This window comes from Cervus canadensis, chromosome 16 (genome assembly GCF_019320065.1).
Source record: "Cervus canadensis isolate Bull #8, Minnesota chromosome 16, ASM1932006v1, whole genome shotgun sequence".
Taxonomy (NCBI): Eukaryota; Metazoa; Chordata; class Mammalia; order Artiodactyla; family Cervidae; genus Cervus; species Cervus canadensis.
In genome coordinates, this window is record NC_057401.1 from 22,050,926 (window position 1) to 22,068,228 (window position 17,303).

The following is a 17,303-nucleotide window of genomic DNA, read 5'->3' on the forward strand; positions in this document are numbered from 1 at the left end:
TGTCATGGACCTGAACTCATTGATCCAAATTATTTAAAAGTCATTGTGAGACAAAGGAAGTGTGTAGGGAGAAGAGGATGTAAGGGGGAAGGTGAGACGGAGAGAAGGCTAAAGGTAGCAGGCAGGGACTACTTTATGGATGTGTTCTCAGTCCCCTGGCGGGGCTCTGGGGATCGACTCAGGAAGGATCCAAATGGCAAACCAGAGCCCTAGGCACCTGGGAGGGCTTGCACTCACAGTGAGAATGCCCACCCAAGGGAGTGTGACGTGTGAGCCTGCTCAGTCACTTCAGTAATGTTCCACTCTGCAACCCTAAGGACTGTAGCCCACCAGGCTCTTCTGCCCATGGGATTCTCCAGGCAACCCAGGAGTGAGCTGCCATGCCCTCCTCCAGGGACCGAGTGTGACACTAAATATAGCCAATAAAACTCGCCATGACAGGTCAAAAGAGATACCACGGAAGAAAGGAACACATTATTCCTCTGGCATGTGAGCAGGGGGCTTCACATTTTTCCTGGGCCCCACAGATTATGTAGCTGGCCATGGTTATAGCATTTAAAACACACTCAGCACTCTTCCTGGGGCTCAAAGTTGAGAGCTTTGCTGCCCTCAGCCTTTGGGCCTGCAAGAGCTTTCAGAACTGGTGTCAACCACTGTCCCCAATACAGGGGGCGCACACTGCAGGGTTCTCTGTGTAGTGGTTCTCTGAGAAGCCATGCTGAGTCACAGGATATCCGGAGAGTTCTTGGAGCAAACAGGCACAGGGGAGGGAAAGGAAGAGGAAAAGCCAAAATGAATGGGTTCTGTTCCACGGAATTGTGCAAACTGACTCAGAGGTTCTAAAACACAACCCTGGGGTCAAATAATCAAGTGGGAAGAATGCCAAAAGAAATGTTACATACTTGGGAATTTTATTATGAGATGGCTGTTGAACAGCATTTGGAGTGTATTAGAATTGCAGCTTTTAAAAAGTTCAGTACTCCCTTTCAGCCCAGGGACCCTGAGTCTGGCATGTGACCTGGCTCCTGGCCCCCAGAACTACAGCCTATCTCTCCCATTTCTTAAACCTGCTCCTCATGCCTCCAAGGGACCTACGTTCTACCCATAGGTCCTGCTGCCTAGAGATACAGGGTCTCTGTAGATTCAGTGAGAAAATGCAGGTGAATTATTCAGACTGTTTTATAATCTTTACCCACATATCAGTAGAAAACTGGAAGATAAGACTTTCCACAGGGTGAGATAGAATGAATTTATTTTATTGGCACTTGAGGATTTATTGTTATCTTAAATTGCAAATGCTTATGTAGTGCAGGCATGCTAAGCTGCTTTAGTCATGTCCAGCTCTTTGCGATCCCATGAACTGTGTGGCCTGCCAGGCTCCTTTGTCTGTAGGATTCTCCCAGCAAGAATACTGGAGTGGGTTGCCATGCCCAGGATCTTCCCAACCCAGGGATTGAATCTCAAGGAAAAGCTGGTGACTTTTAAGGCTGGGACAGGTTGCTAAAAAGACTGTAGAGAAATCTCATTCCAAAGATAAGATAAAAACTTATAGATCTACACAGAAAGAGGGATCCAATTTAAATGGTTTCCTGAAGCTCTTTCCTTTTCATACTTAGTTTGTTTCTTTATTAATTAGCTACTAAATTATGACCCACTTCTGTTCAAAAAGGATTTTTGACAATTAAATTACATGCAACTTATAGCAATTTGACTATTACCAGATCATTTTGGTCATCATTATGCCACTGGTCAGTATTCATCATTGTCATTTTGATAATATTAAAATTAACTCTGCCAGCTTCTTAGGGGTCAACCTCTACAGCAAGTGGGAAATAAGATGCATATATTTAATGGGGAAGTTATCTAGATGGCCCATCCATCATGCTAGCTCTGATGTCAGTCAATTACACCCGTATTTAAGTCCTCCTTGAACTTCCCAGGTGATCAATGGTAAAGAATCTGCCTGCCAGTGCAGGAGACACAGGAGACACTGGTTCGATCCCTGGGTGGGGAAGACCCCTGGAGGAGGAAATGGCAACCCACTCCAGTATTCTTGCCTGGAGAATCCCATGGACAGAGGAGTCTGGTGGGTTGCAGTCCATAGGATCACAAAGAGTCAGACCTGACTAAGTACCCACATACCTTAAGTCCTCCTTAGTTCACTAACTATGGAAGACAATTTAGCTCTTACAGGAGACAAAAATCCCTGCCGGGACTTGAGACAAGTGGAAATCTGTTGGTGGGTTTGATAAAATGCATTTTATTTTTGTGTGTGTTTGTTTTGAATTTTTTTTTTTTTGCTTTGAATTTTTATCTTAATTTGTATGGACAGGGAAGAGCACTGGATTATACATAATGAGCTTTCTTTGACTGTTTTCCAGAGTGGAAATAGAATTCTGTGTTCCATCATTCTGAGCCATCACCAGGGTCCGTCCATAATCAATTTCGACGATGAGAGTGGCAAGACATGCGTGCACATCGCTGCAGCAGCAGGTTTCTGCGACATCATCAACGAGCTGGCAAGGGTCCCTGAGTGCAACCTGCAGGCTCTGGATGTGGACGACAGGTATACGTGGCCACTCTGTCACCTTTTACAAATTTTAATCTCAAAACAAAGAAGATGTTTAAGGAGTTATCTTATATGACTATATCCTTACTGCCAGTAATGTTAATATTTATACCTGGGCTTGTGACAATAAAAACTGCCCTATATTAGTCAGGACAGGAAAAACCATTGTTATGAAGAGAAACGCTGTGACTGTATTGTCAGACTTTCCACTTTTTGCTAACTGTTCTCAGAAGGCTTTCTGTATATCAGCTTCCTGCTATATACACTTTTTGTTCTTAACAGTAAGTCTTATTTTTTTCCTTCATTCCTGGATTATGTCATAAAATCAACAAGCTCTTGTTATCCATCGAAGAGCACAATAGAGGCTTTGTGTTCAGAACTAGACGTGACCTTATCAGTGTTCTGTTTTGGTTTTCTTCAGTCATTAAAGATGTATTTACATAGGAAAGGAAGCTGAGTCCAGAAAGGTAAAGAGACTTGCCTAAGAGGTAATTAGCAACTAAGTGAAAACTTATTGTTCAATCTGAGTTCCACTGTTTGCAACCCCATGGACTTCAGCATGCCAGGCTTCTCTGTCCTTCACTATCTCCCAGAGTTTTCTCAAATTCATGTCCATTGCATTGGTGATGCCATTCAGCCATCTCATCCTCTGTTGTCCCCTTCTCCTCCTGCTCTCAATTTTTCCCAGCATCATAGTCTTTTCCATTGAGTTGGCTCTTCGTATCTGGTGGCCAAAGTGTTGGAGCTTCAGCCTCAGCATCAGTCCTTCCAATGAGTATTCAGGGTTAATTTCCTTTAGGATTGTCTGGTTTGATCTCCTTTCTGTCCAAGGGACTCTCAAGAGTTTTCTCCAGCACCACAGTTGGAAAGCATCAATTCTTTGGCGCTCAGACTTCTTGATGGTCCAACTCTCACATCCATACATGACTACGGGAAAAACCATAGCTTTGACTAGACAGACCTTTGTCGGCAACGTGATGTCTTTGCTTTTTAATATGCTGACAGAAGAAGTAAGAACTAAAATCCCATGGCCTCCAAAATGAAAACCCAATCACAGAAAACTAACCAAAATGATCACATGGATCACAGCCTTGTGTAACTCAAAGAAAACTTGTACCCTTGTCTTTTAAATGTAGAGCTTTTCACCTACTGACCCTTCATCCATAATCAACTATTAGAATTTTTCAATTACAATGCTTATCTAACCTTTGCTTCAGTTAGGCATAGACTCAATGAAAATATAAGAATAATATAAGAACAAATAAAATTGTTGAAAACAAGTATAAGACTTGTACATTATGCATAGTTTTTTTTAAGCTTTTTCTATTGAAGTGCAAATTTAGCCATCTACTTCCATGATTTTAGATTCCCCAAGAAGCACTTCCTACTACTTCCTGATACCTGAAACCCTTATAACACAGGAGAAAGAAATCTTGGGTTCCATGTAAGTCTCAGAAGCTGGAGACTGTTAACAGGATGACTTTAGTTAAAATTAATATATAAATAATTGAAAGTAGACCTTTTCTGAAGAGTAGATATTGAACTTGAGCAGGTAAAAAAGTGGAAGGATTTTGTTACATGAAGAGAAAAGGTGAATGATCCAAAAAGCGAAGAAAAGAACACATGCAGAGGGACTTCCCTGCTGGTCCAGTGGTTAGGATGCCTTGCTTCCAATGCAGGGGGTGGGAGTTTGAACTTTGGTCAAGGAATACATGCCATGTGGCCAAATAAATAAAAATAGGAAAAAAAATATTTTTAAGGAACACATTTAGGAAAATAGGGTTAGAAAAAAGTTTGCCTACTTCAAAATACTTCTAGAAGCAGCTCTATTACAGTATTTCCCACTTGAATTATCACATGCTTCAGCTCAGTTCAGTTTAGTCACTCAGTCGTGTCCGACTCTTTGTGACCCCATGGACCATAGCATGCCAAGCCTCCCTGTCCATCACTAATTCCCAGAGTTTACTCAGACTCATGTCCATTGAGTAGCTGATGCCATCCAACCATCTCATCCTCTGCCGTCCCCTTCTCCACCTGCCCTCAATCTTTCCCAGCATCAGGGTCTTTTCAAATGAGTCAGCTCTTTGCATCAGGTGGCCAAAGTATTGGAGTTTCAGCTTCAACATCAGACCTTCCAATGAACACCCAGGACTGATCTCCTTTAGGATGGACTGGTTGGATTTCCTTGCAGTCCAAGGGACTTTCAAGAGTCTTCTCCAACACCACAGTTCAAAAGCATCAATTCTTCAGCACTCAGCTTTCTTTACAGTCCAACTTTCACATCTATACATGACTACTGGAAAAACCATAGCCTTGACTAGATGGACCTTTGTTGGCAAAGTAACGTCTCTACTTTTTAATATGTTGTCTAGGTTGGTCATAACTTTCCTTCCAAGGAGTAAGCGTCTTTTAATTTCATGGCTGCAATCACCATCTGCAGTGATTTTGGAGCCCAGAAAAATAAAGTCTGACACTGTTTCCACTGTTTCCCTATCTATTTGCCCTGAAGTGATGGGACCGGATGCCATGATCTTAGTTTTCTGAATGTTGAGCTTTAAGCCAACTTTTTCACTCTCTTTCACTTTCATCAAGAGGCTCTTTAGTTCTTCTTCACTTTCTGCCATAAGGGTGGTATCATCTGCATATCTGAGGTTATTGATATTTCTCCCATGTTTAGGAGAGAAAATTTAGTTCCCCCAGTCTCAGGGAAGAAAGTATATCCAAATGGAGTAAGAAAGTGCAAAAGATTGGGCCCTACGAAGGTTCAAAGTGAAGTAAAATCGCAAGAAGAGTCTAGTTTCTGCTCCAGAGCTCAGCTCATCCTGCTCTTCATTTTGTTTCAGTTTCTGCATCCTACATTGTATAGCTCTACCTTCACACTGACACTGTAAGCTTGTGTTAGTAGAGAATTTTTCAAAATTTACATAGGTTTAAGTATTGAAGCATTGGCAACAATTGTGGCTTCGCTTCCCTTCTTTTTTTTTTTCCAGATAGAAAGTTTTTGAGAAAAGGGAAGAAAAATAAGGCAATGATTTTAAAAAATAAAAAAAGAGGATGAGGGAAAATATGGGGGAACTAGTCCTCCTAGATTATTAAAACACATCATAAATCTATGACATTTTAAAACATGTTGGTGCTAGCCTAAGATTGATGGTACAGAACACATAACTCATAAATAGCTTGTATAGCTTAAAGGTCCTAAATTTCATCAGTCTATGAAGTCATGCTTTCCTTTAGTACCCAAGTCATTTATCTTCAGGAAGGAGAGTCTTTAATCAAACTCTCCTCCCTACATACTTCTGGGAATTATCTAGGGAATGTTTGCATGTTCCATAAATGGTTCCTTGGCTTCTGACACCTTACCAACACTGCATTCTTGTACCTATCATCTCCTGTCATTCAGAGACCACCTCATCAGCCCACTGCTTGCCTCTGATGTATTTCTTCTGAATCATGGGCCCTGGTTCTCCAGCACCTAACTGTGATAACTGAGTCCAATCTGCTATGTTTGAAGACTATCCTGAAGCTTAGAGATAAGAAAGGGACTGCAACTTAAATAACTTGAAATTGGATACTACATATTGCCTGCAAAGGCTTTATGTGTATTAGTTAGAAGTTATCTATGCTTCTCTTGTTTCTGCAAAATAATTTTGCCCTGTGTCCTTCTGGACCTCTTCTTCCATGCTGATGTTCAGAATGATCTCAGGTTGCCTCAGCCTGTCTCATTTGAAGCAGGGCTTCAGTTCCTGGCTAGAGGTTGAGGTCGGGTCACAACATTGAGAGAGCTGAATCCCAGCCACTAGACCAAAGATCAGGAACAAGGCCTTGGCCCTTCAGCGTGCAGAAAAATAATTCCCACAAAGATTGAAAGTAGTGAAATAGGTAAAGTATTTATTAGGAGGAAAAAGAGTACAGTATATGTGGATAGACACACAGGCGGACTCAGATGAAGAATTGCACCCTCATGGCAGTTTAAGTTACTTATATGGGGCATTTCTTCCAGGTTTCCTTGGCCAATCATTTTAATTTGCCTGGTTCAGAGTTCATATCTGTTATATCTCAGGAACCTCCCATGTGCACACATACATCTCTTAGCCAAGATGAAAGAGGCTTATGGTTGGGTGGCATCAGCATCACTCCCGTTTTGACCTCCAAGAAGCCTTTCTATGCATGTGCAGTTGGGAGGCCTCCTGACTTCAAAAAATGAGAAATACGTGGGCTCTTATCTTCTGTTTGGGCAGGGCCCAGCCTCCTCTCTCAGTTGTCCTGCTATTGATAGTTTGTAGTTTCTGTCCACAAAGAATGAATCTCTAAACTTTACCCTGGGGGCCATCTACCTCCTGCCTCAAGAGAAATTAATACAGTCACTCTTCAGTTCAGTTCAGTCACTCGGTCGTGTCCGACTCTTTGTGACCCCATGGACTGCAGCACGCCAGGCCTCCCTGTCCATCACAAACTCCCGGAGCTTGCTCTAACTCATGTCCATAGACTCAGTGATGCCATCCAACCATCTCATCCTCTGTCATCCCCTTCTCCTCCTGCCTTCAATCTTTCCCAGCAAAAGGATCTTTTCCAGTGAATCAGTTCTTCACATCAAGTAGCCTAAGTATTGGAGTTTCAACTTCAACATCAGTCCTTCCAATGAATAGCCAGGGTTGATTTCCTTTAGGATGGACTGGCTGGATCTCCTTGCTGTCCAAGGGACTCTCAAGAGTCTTCTCCAACACCACAGTTCAAAAGCATCAATTCTTCTGTGCTCAGCTTTCTTCATAGTCCAGCTCTCACATCCATACATGACTACTGGAAAAACCATAACTTTGACTAGACGGACCTTTGTTGGCAAAGTAATGTCTCTGCTTTTTAATATGCTATCGAGGTTGGTCATAACTTTCCTTCCAAGGAGCAAGCATCTTTTAATTTCATGGCTGCAGTCACCATCTGCAGTGATTTTGGAGCCCCTCAAAATAAAGTCTTTCACTGTTTATATTGTTTCCCCATCTATTTGCCATGAAGTGATGGGACCATTAGTACAGTCACTCAGCAATTGTCATAAAGGAGTATTTCACAATATGCCAAAGAGAATTGTCCTGTGTTGATAAACCTGACTGTTGATAAACCTGACGTGTTGCCCAACCCTCCATCTACTGAATTTATTGGCAATATATTCGGTAATCAGGAGGGTATAATATGGCTGGTGCTTCATCTTGTTTCATAAGAACTATTGTCTGGAGACCTCTCAAATAGAATGGAATGAATCAAATTCCATTAAGTGTCCTCAAATTGCTGTCCATATCATGAGTAGGATGCTTGATTGACACAGGACACAGTCTACCCATGGGGATTCTAGTCATACTGTGGACATGGCTACTCTCCCAATACTAAGTCCTGAGCCCCTTCACAGATAGACCCAACTGAGTCCTTCTCTGTCCAGCCCCCAGACTGCCTCCATGTCTGAGAGACCTCTTGGCTCTCCAGGGGTGGTCATCTGCCAGGTTTCAAGCCCCAGAATGAAGCCAAGGAGAGGCCTTCCATGCCTTCTTTTCCTGCCCCAGGATTGATCCTCTCCCAGAGGGACTGACAGGAAGAATAGCCCTTGTCTTCATGGGAAACCCCATTCACAGGAATATCATCTATCACCATGCCCCTCTTCAGCCCCCCAGAGTCCCACTGTCCAGACACACCACACAGACATCCCCAACCACCTACTTCCCAGCATCTCTGCCATAGAAGCAAGGTTCAGGTCCCCTTTCTTCTTGAGTCCAGTGGTCCTTTATGCTCTTATCACCTTCTTGTCCCATTTGCCTTAATAGTTCTTTCTACAGCTGGGGAACTGTTTTGCTCCACATCTGCTCTCAGTTCTGGGCTTGGTTTTTGGAAACAGGAAGACACTGACTATTTCTCTTATCTACCCCGCTATATCCCTCCCTTGAAGTTGAGCATAAAGTCAACCATATCCTTATATGGAGGAAAGGGGATGGGCAGAGAAGTGTGTACACAGTTCAGGATCTTAAAATTTGATCCCACTGCATTAATAAATGGTGTTGAGAAAAGCTGGCTATGTAACTGGAAAAATATTCAGATTGGCTCCACACCTCACCACATATATCAGAATACACATTCAGATACACGTGCAGTTTTGTTTAAATCCAAAGAAATCTAGAATAAAATATTGGTTTCCAATTTATTGACATTCAGTAAACTTTACTTTTTTTGGATGTATAGTTCTATGAATTTTAACACATACATAGATTCATGCAATCACCACAAGGCAGACCCAAAACAATGCCATCAATTCCAACACCAACTCAGGTTGTCCTTTTATAGTCAAGGCTTCCCCCATCTCCAAGCTCTGGCAGTCATGGATTAGTTCTCTCTCTTGGGTTTTGCCTTTTCCAGAATGTCATGTAAATGGAAATATACAATATGTAATCTTTTGAGATTGCTTTATTTCACCTGGTAGAATGCATTTGAGATTCATCTATGTTACATATACCAGTAGGAGGTTCTTTTTACTGCTGAGTAGTATTCCATTTTGTGGATAAATTATAGTTTGTCCATTCACCCGTTGAAGAACATTGGGTTGTTTATACTTTTGGATGATTACAAACAGTGCAGCTATAAACATTTGTGTACAAGTTTTTGTGTAAACGTAAGTTTGCATTTCTCTAGCTATAGATGATAGACATGAGATTGCTTGGCCACATGGTAAGTATGCTTAACTTTAGAAGGAACTGACAAACTGTTTTCTGGTGTGACTACTTCCATTTTGCATTCTCACTAAAAATATACATAAAAGTTCAAGTTGCCCTGAATCTTCATCCGTACATGTATTGCCAGGCTTGTTTGTGTTTTTTTTTAGTTTTTTTTTTTTTTCATTGAAGTATAGTTGATTTACAATGTTGTGTCAACCTCCGCTATACTGCAAAGTGACTCAGTTATACACATATATAAATCCTTTTTAAAAAAATTTTAGCCATTTAAATAAGCATGTAGTGGTATCCCATGTAGTTTTTTTTTTTCCCATGTAGTTTTAATTTTCATTTCCCTGAATGAAAAATGTTACTGAGCATCTTTTCATGTGCTTGTTAACCAATTATACACTTTCTTTGATAAAGTATTCAATCTTTTGCTAGTTTTTTAAATCGATTTGTATATATATTTTTTATTGTTCAGTTTTGAAATATTTTACATACTATCTTTGTTGGATGTGTAACTTGCAAATATTTTCTCCCAGTCTCTGGGTTTTTTTTTAAGAAAATGATGGTTTTGCCATATATCAAAGGTTTAAACACTGGTGAGTATGTATCTACCTTCTGGCTAATGAAGGACTTTCTGAAACGTAAAATCATGAAACAAATCAAAAATGAAAAGGTAAATAAATGTGGTTGTTTCTTAAAATGTTTATGGAAACCCACTAAAAGAATTAAAAGCTAAGTAACAAATTAGAGGAAATGTTTTCATAAACCTAGAAAAAACCCAATACCTTAAATATTTTAAAAGCTTATATGAATTAGTAAGAAAAGCTAACAACCTAATAGAAAAATGGACATAGGGCATTACGGGTCATTTCAATGAAGAAACTAAAATGTCAGATAAACATGTATTTCAAAGGTTCTTCCTCATGTTATTTAAAGAAATGCAAATTAAAGCAACACTGAAGTACTAATTTTGCCTACCAAGTTGGCACAGATCTTTGAAAGATGTTGATAACACTTCATATTAGGAAGGAGTAGGGACACAGCTGGTAGGAGGAAAAATTGAGTCAGTTTTCTTGGAAGGCAATCTGGCACTAAGTATAAAGAGCCTTCAAATTGTTCCTCCCCTTTGACCCACTACTTCCTTTTTGAGGAAATTCACAGAAAGACCAAAGAAGGGGAAAGGCCACAGAGTATCGGAATTAGAGGAGAGGCCTCCATACACATACGCCATCACCCTGAAGCCCCATTTAGTGCATCCCATTTCCACACTGTTAAGTAGCAACAAGTCTGTCCTGCCAGGACCCAACTGTGAGCAGGAGCTGTTGTCAGCTAGGTAACCTGTATCATTCATGTACTCAGACATTGTGCTGTCCCCCCGTGGCCCCCAGGACACCTCTGCACTGGGCTGCAGCTGCAGGGAAAGCAGACTGTGTGCAGTCACTGCTGGAGCTGGGCATGGACGGCAACCTGCGAGACATCAATGAGAGCACGCCCCTGGCCTACGCCCTGTACTGCGGCCACGCGGACTGTGTCAAGCTCCTCTCCCAAGAGGGCAGGTGAGCACGCCGAGAGGCACTCATTTTTTATTTCGTCTCAAAGATTTATAAAATTGGATGCAATTGTCTAAACTGCCAAGACCAGCACAAAACGATCTATAACTTAATAATTGTGTTTGCCACTGCCAACTACAAATTGGCACTTGCCATCTACCTCGACAAGGATTAAACCGTGTGCTTCTGCGGCTGCAGACTTTCAACAGCCCCACCACGGAAAGGAGCTCAAGGTGGAGAGCAGAAATGAAGCTCTCTGTGCCCTGGAATTACTGACAGAACAGGTCTCTAGATAGTTAGATGTTTTCAGGAACCAATTTAATGAGCCCCGTTCTTGCATCTCCTCATATCGAGAAAGGCACAAAAATCTTTCACGGTGACAACTGTTCCTTAGACTAGCAGCAGGCTCCTGCAAAAAGTATGTGCTTGATTGCATGTACTTCCCCTTCACCAAAACCTTCCCAGCCACCTCTGCTCACCACTCTGAGCAGTTTCTCAGAGTGATCAGAAATGCTGTCTCTTGGGCTATAGTCCTCATTTTCCCCCAAATAAATAGTGACTCACAGCTCTCATGTTGTGCATTTTTTTTTGATTCACAACAATATCTAACAATGATATGTCCTTGAATCTGTGAAGCGAAATGGTAGTAGTAAGCCTGAATGTATCAGCCTAACGTTTACTGAACTCTAATCTCTTCTTTCCTTTTTCTCCCTTTCCACATCCGTTTAGGCAATACACTAATTGCTCTTTTGCCTATATCAGCATTTCTCCAACTCTTTGTTCTCAGGATCCTTTTATACTCAAAAATTATGGAGGACCCAAAAGAGCTTTTGTTTATGTGAGTTACACCTATCGATATTTATGGCATGAAAAGTGTCTAAAACTGAGACACTTTTGATAAAACATTTAGTTAGTAACTTAAAGTGATAATAACCCATTACAAGTTAAGATTAATACCATATTTTTAGTTAAAAATATTCTTCAAAACCATCCAGAATAAGTGTAATGAAAAGAGCAGCTTTATTCTACTTTGCTCTTCAATTCTCCTTGATAGCTTTATAAAAGCTTAATAGAATACAGCAGGATTCCCACATCTGCTTTTGCATTCAACCCATTGCAATGTGACTGTTTTGATTGAAGTGTATGAAAATAATCTGGCCTCACATAGACACATAGGTAAAAAAGGGAGGAGTATTTCAATAGACTTTTGAGATAACTATGGATACTTTTCCTCTGATACTACACCAAAACTTAACAAGTAGTATTAGGTTGGTACAAAAGTAATTGCAGTTTTACACTGTTGAACTTTGCCATTTGATATTGGGGTACATTCTTATAAATGTGGTTATGTTATACAACATTCTAATGTGCATTTCTCACTTTATGTCTTTTTTCTAATGACTTATTACTTGCTGTTTCTTTTATATTTATTTTGACTATAGAAATGTTGTTAGACAAAAAGCAAATTTGAATGATTTTTTTATTTGAATTAAAAATGGGTTGCAAAGAAGCAGAAACAACTTGCAACATCAACAACACATTTGGGCCAGGAACAGCTAACGAACGTATAGTGCAGTGGTGGTTCAAGAAGTTTTGCAAAGGACGTGAGAGCCATGAAGATAAGGAACACAGTGGCTGACCATCAGAAGTTGACAATGAACAACGGAGAGCCATCATCAAAACTGATCCTCTTACAACTACACGAGAAGTTTCCAAAGAATTCAGTATCCACCATTCTATGGCTATTTGGCATTTGAAGCAAATTGGAAAGGTGAAAAAGCTCAATAAGTGGATGCCTCATGAGCTGACCGGAAATTAAAAAAAAAAAATTGTCGTCTTGAAGTGTCATCTTTTCTTATTCTATGCAACAACAAGAAACCATTTCTTGATCAGATTATGACATGCAAGAAATAGTGAAATTTAGACAACAACCAGTGATGACCAGTTCAGTGGTTGGACCAAGAAGCTCCAAAGCACTTCCCAAAGCCAAACATGCACTAAAAAAAGGTCGTGGTCACTGTTTGGTGGTCTGCTGCTCGAGTGATCCACAGCAGCTTTCTGAATCCCAATGAACCCATTACATCTGAGAAATACGCTCAGAAAATCAATGAGATTCACTGAAAACTGCAATGCCTGCAGCCAACACTGATCAACAGAAAGAGCCCAATTTTTCTCTATGACAATGCCCGACAACATGTCACACAACCACCACTTCAAAAGTTGAACGAATTGGGCTACAAAGTTTAGCCTCATCTGCCGTATTCACCTGACCTCTTGCCAACCGACTATCACTTCAAGCATCTTGACAACTTTTTATAGCGGAAATGCTTTCACAGTCAGCAGGAGGCAGAAGATGCTTTCCAACGGTTCATCGAATCCTGAAGCATGGATTTTTACGCTACAGGAATAAACAAACTTATTTCTCATTGGCAAAAACGTGTTGATTGTAATAGTTCTTATTTTGATTAATAAAGATCAGTTTGGGCCTAGTTATAATGACTTAAAATTTATGGTCTGAAACCGCAATTATTTTTGTACCAATCTAATAGTTTCCCAAAGATTAGTTGCAGTGTGGACTTTGTCACCTTATCAGTGAACTTTTTGAATTCTGTTACATTAAAATCCATTCATCTCTCTAGCACCTTAAATGTGTCTTATACCTATGCATGATTTTATATCTTGCATTGGTCATTTGAAAAACATTGGTTTGCTTAGTTATGAAGATCTTCCATTAAATAAAACATTTCATTTTACAACATTAAAAAAAATCACATTTATTAATGTCACCACTGATCTCATCAGAAAAGGTTTTATGTGTCAGGAAGCTATCAAGCTCAAAGTATGCACACAAGTTTTCCAAAATTTCTAATTTTTTGCATGAAAGTTAGATTTTTGTCACTGGCAACAGTTACTGTCAATTGTTTACCTTGAAATGACAGACTCACTCTGTTCATTTTTGAAAAATTAAATGCCCAACTCCAAATAACCATAGCTTGCCTAGAAGCCATTGAAATGATGTTTCATGGGGGAAAAAAGTATCTAGTTCCACTCAAACAATTCCACAAATGTTTTACCTTAAAACATCCATCATGTATTGGTATAGGGTTGTTGTTGTTTAGTCGCTCGGTCATGTCCAACTCTTTGTGAACCCATGGACTGCAGCACTCCAGGCTCCCCTGTAGTCCACCACCTCCCAGAGTTTGCTCAGACTTATGTCCATTGAGTTGGTGATGCCAGTATATAACAGAATTGCTTATGAGTACTTTCTATTTTGTCCAAAAAAAAAAAAAAATGCATCTCAAAGATCAATATTTAGTAAAATGAATAACTTTTACTGGGCATTATTAAATTAAATGGCAATTTTGTTTTAATGAAAGTCTATTGTTACTACTACCTTGATTTGTGCCAAAGAGCCCACTGTTTTACCCATTTGCTCTCTTGCATGCTTGGTGTAAAAAGCAGTCCAGTGAAAAAGACAACATCTTGATATTATTATGAATGTAGTTTTAACCTCATGAAGCCTGTCAGAGACCTCACCTCCAGGGTTCAATGAACCACACTTTGAGACCCACTGGTCAAAATCACAACCTTAATAGGAAGAGGAGGTTGATCGTAGAAGATGCTAAAGTAGCATTAGCATTTAGTTAATTTAGTTAGCACAGGGGCATAATTCTATATGGGAAAACTTGCAGGAATGCTAGAGATCTCCTGGGGTTCTCTCTCTGGTACTGTCAGGAGGGCAGAATCTGTGTTTCATATTTCACAAAGCCTTTTGGAAGGTGAAAGGAGGAAGATAAAAATTCGTCACAGGAATAAAGATTCAATTATACACTGTGTGACCTACAGGAAAAAGAAAAAATTTCATTAGATGTGGCCAAAATGAGGAGTGATACTTTTCAAACCACAGGTTACAATATCTCACTGCAAAGAGTAATGTTGCAATATTGCTTTTAGGGCATGCACACAGGTCCGGTTTCATCATTAACCCATACCGCAGAAAGCACTAAATCAATTGTGGCCTCAAAAGAGAATAACACAGAAATTTCCAAGCAACAAAAACAGCATAGTGCCTCAGGGAAACTCCACACAAGAAGAGCCAGCCGGCCAACTGCAAATCTTTTTCCCTGCAGAATTTGCCTGCCCATTGGACACTGCTCACTTTTCTTCTGCTGCCACGCCCAAATTCTGGCATACACACTTCCTGTTCCGCAGCCCAAGCCCAGACAAAAGCTTCTCTCCTTGGCTTTCTTTAGTATGTTTTATTTTAAGTGTTTTTCAATAGGAAATTTAGTAAAAACTCAACAGGAAACAAATAACACACAAACTGCGGAAAATGGGCAGGCTTCCTGAGGTGGATAATGTCAGAGCTCTGCCCTTATCTCCGAGGAGCCTTTTCAGAGAACGCCTGAAAAAAATCAGACTCCCCTCCCCCAGCTCTGCAGCCTCCACCCAGCTGCTAGCTAAAGCCTGAACACAACATTTGGCCTTTATTTCTTTGACTTAAAGCTGGCACTCCTACTGACTGGCCTTAAGAAGTAAGAGCAGTAACCCCCGAAGGTATTTGGTATTTTCCGCTTACTTGATTCCCTGGCAAAAACAAATTTTGAAAGGATAGTTCCTGAGGGAACAAGCAAAATCTAACTAAGAAATATTCTAATTATGGACAGTGGACTGACCATGGCAAGGAAGGGGGTGGCAAAGGGTGCTGTGAGTAGCTTTCGCACATCGCCTTTAACTTGAGAGGGCGCTGAATGACTTTGAATGATCTCCTTCCTGGAGATGGAATAGAGGGAGGTATTTTGTTTGATGACTGCTGTTGCGCCACTTCCTGTTCTCACAGAGCATCCTTGTTTTATATTCCTGTAGAACAGAGCCTCCTAGACCCCTTCCTGCCCAGAACAGTAGACCCCAGAAGAAGGAGGGACGGTTCAGCATGCTCAATCAAATCTTCTGCAAGAACAAAAAGGAAGAGCAGAGGGCCTATCAGAAGGACCCCAGCAGGGACTGGCACAGAGGGGAACACACCTCGGAAGTCGATGACATCATCACCACCTTTGACAGCAACGTGGATACCAACTGCCAAGAGCAGCCTGGTGAGCAGGTGGCTATGGTTGACTTTAAGAAGAGGACCTCAGAAAACTCAAAATATCACTTGCCAGAAAAGAAGCCTCTGGCCCGTAAAGGGCTTCCACCAATCAGAACACAGAGCCTCCCACCCATCACCCTGGGCCATAACTTCCTGACAGCCTCCCAGGGGGCCACTTCCCATGCTGGCCTGAGCTCTGGTACTCATCATGCGGCCCAGCGATCTCAGAAAAGCCGAAGTGAGCAAGATTTGTTGAATAACAGAACTGGCTGCCAGGCATTGCTAGATAACCCTTGGAAAGGTGATTCTCACCCGGTGTTCTATAAAGCCTGGACTAGGTCTTCATCTGACAAGCTGCTAGACAGGTTGCTCACCAGCAGATCTGGCCACCAGGAAGTATCAGGGCCCCCACATCTTCCTCATCTACATAATCCTTCATCAGGTAATGTCCTTCCTCATTCCTGACAGATTCTGTACAAGAAACATGTCATACCACCCTGAGTGAGGAGGGAGAGTAGGTAGCCTGAAGGACTTCCCTTTAGTCCACTGGATTCAGGATGTCAGGCTAGGCAAACAGTCTGCTTTTCCAACCTGAGGACAACCATCAGGTAGAAGCATGTGCCTTCTCATCTTATCCCATCCCACCAAATATGTGTGGTGACTGGCAGATTGGAGCAGGAATATTATTATTTCCACCAGCAAGGATTCTTAAGCAGGGATACTTGCCAATATCACCTACAAGGGGTTGATTTGTTTGTGTGACTGTTTGCTTTTAAATCAGGTGTTCAATGCCCACTCTGGGCCCACTGAACCAAAATTTTGGTGAGGCAGAAGGGAAAAGAGTAATGCCTTCCACGTGTATGTGTAGAAAGGGAACACATCACACACTTATGGTTCAAAACTCCAAACACGTCAAAGGACTACCTGGCAGTTCTCCCTCCTGTGTCTGCCTGCAGCTATGCAGTGCGCCTCATCCGAAGCAAACTATGTTATTAATTTTTTGCTTATCCTTCCAGAAGTATTTTATATGTATTTAAGTATTTGTATATATACATATATATACATTTTAAATAAATAAGCACATCACACTAAAGAATCTATATTTTTTACACATACAAGCAATATATATGTGTCTACTTTTCACCCATTTCTAAACAAACATATCACACTAAAACTTTTATTTATATTTTTTTAAATTGCCCACAGGTGATTCTAAGGTACAGTGGAGACTAAGATCGATTATTCTAAAGCACAAACTTCAGGACAGCTTCCAAAATCAGGTCATTACTATAATATCTTATTTTGTCATCAAGTGAATTAATTACTAACATTTAAAAATCATGAAGTTTTCACATAAAAATTTAAATTTCTAGCTTCTCCAGAGAAATTGAAAAATCTAG

General features: G+C 40.8%; 1 protein-coding gene across 4 annotated transcripts in view; it reads left to right on the forward strand.

Moving 5' to 3' along the window:
• The window catches only part of ANKRD55 (ankyrin repeat domain 55), a 189,369-nt gene that overhangs the window by 159,673 nt on the left and 12,393 nt on the right, over window positions 1-17,303 (forward strand). For all 4 annotated transcript variants that reach the window (XM_043489143.1, XM_043489146.1, XM_043489144.1 and 1 more), the window contains 3 exons: window positions 2,382-2,566; window positions 10,656-10,823; window positions 15,684-16,345. In XM_043489143.1, coding sequence (XP_043345078.1) covers window positions 2,382-2,566; window positions 10,656-10,823; window positions 15,684-16,345 — 1,015 coding nt within the window. The remainder of the gene's footprint in view (window positions 1-2,381; window positions 2,567-10,655; window positions 10,824-15,683; window positions 16,346-17,303) is intronic.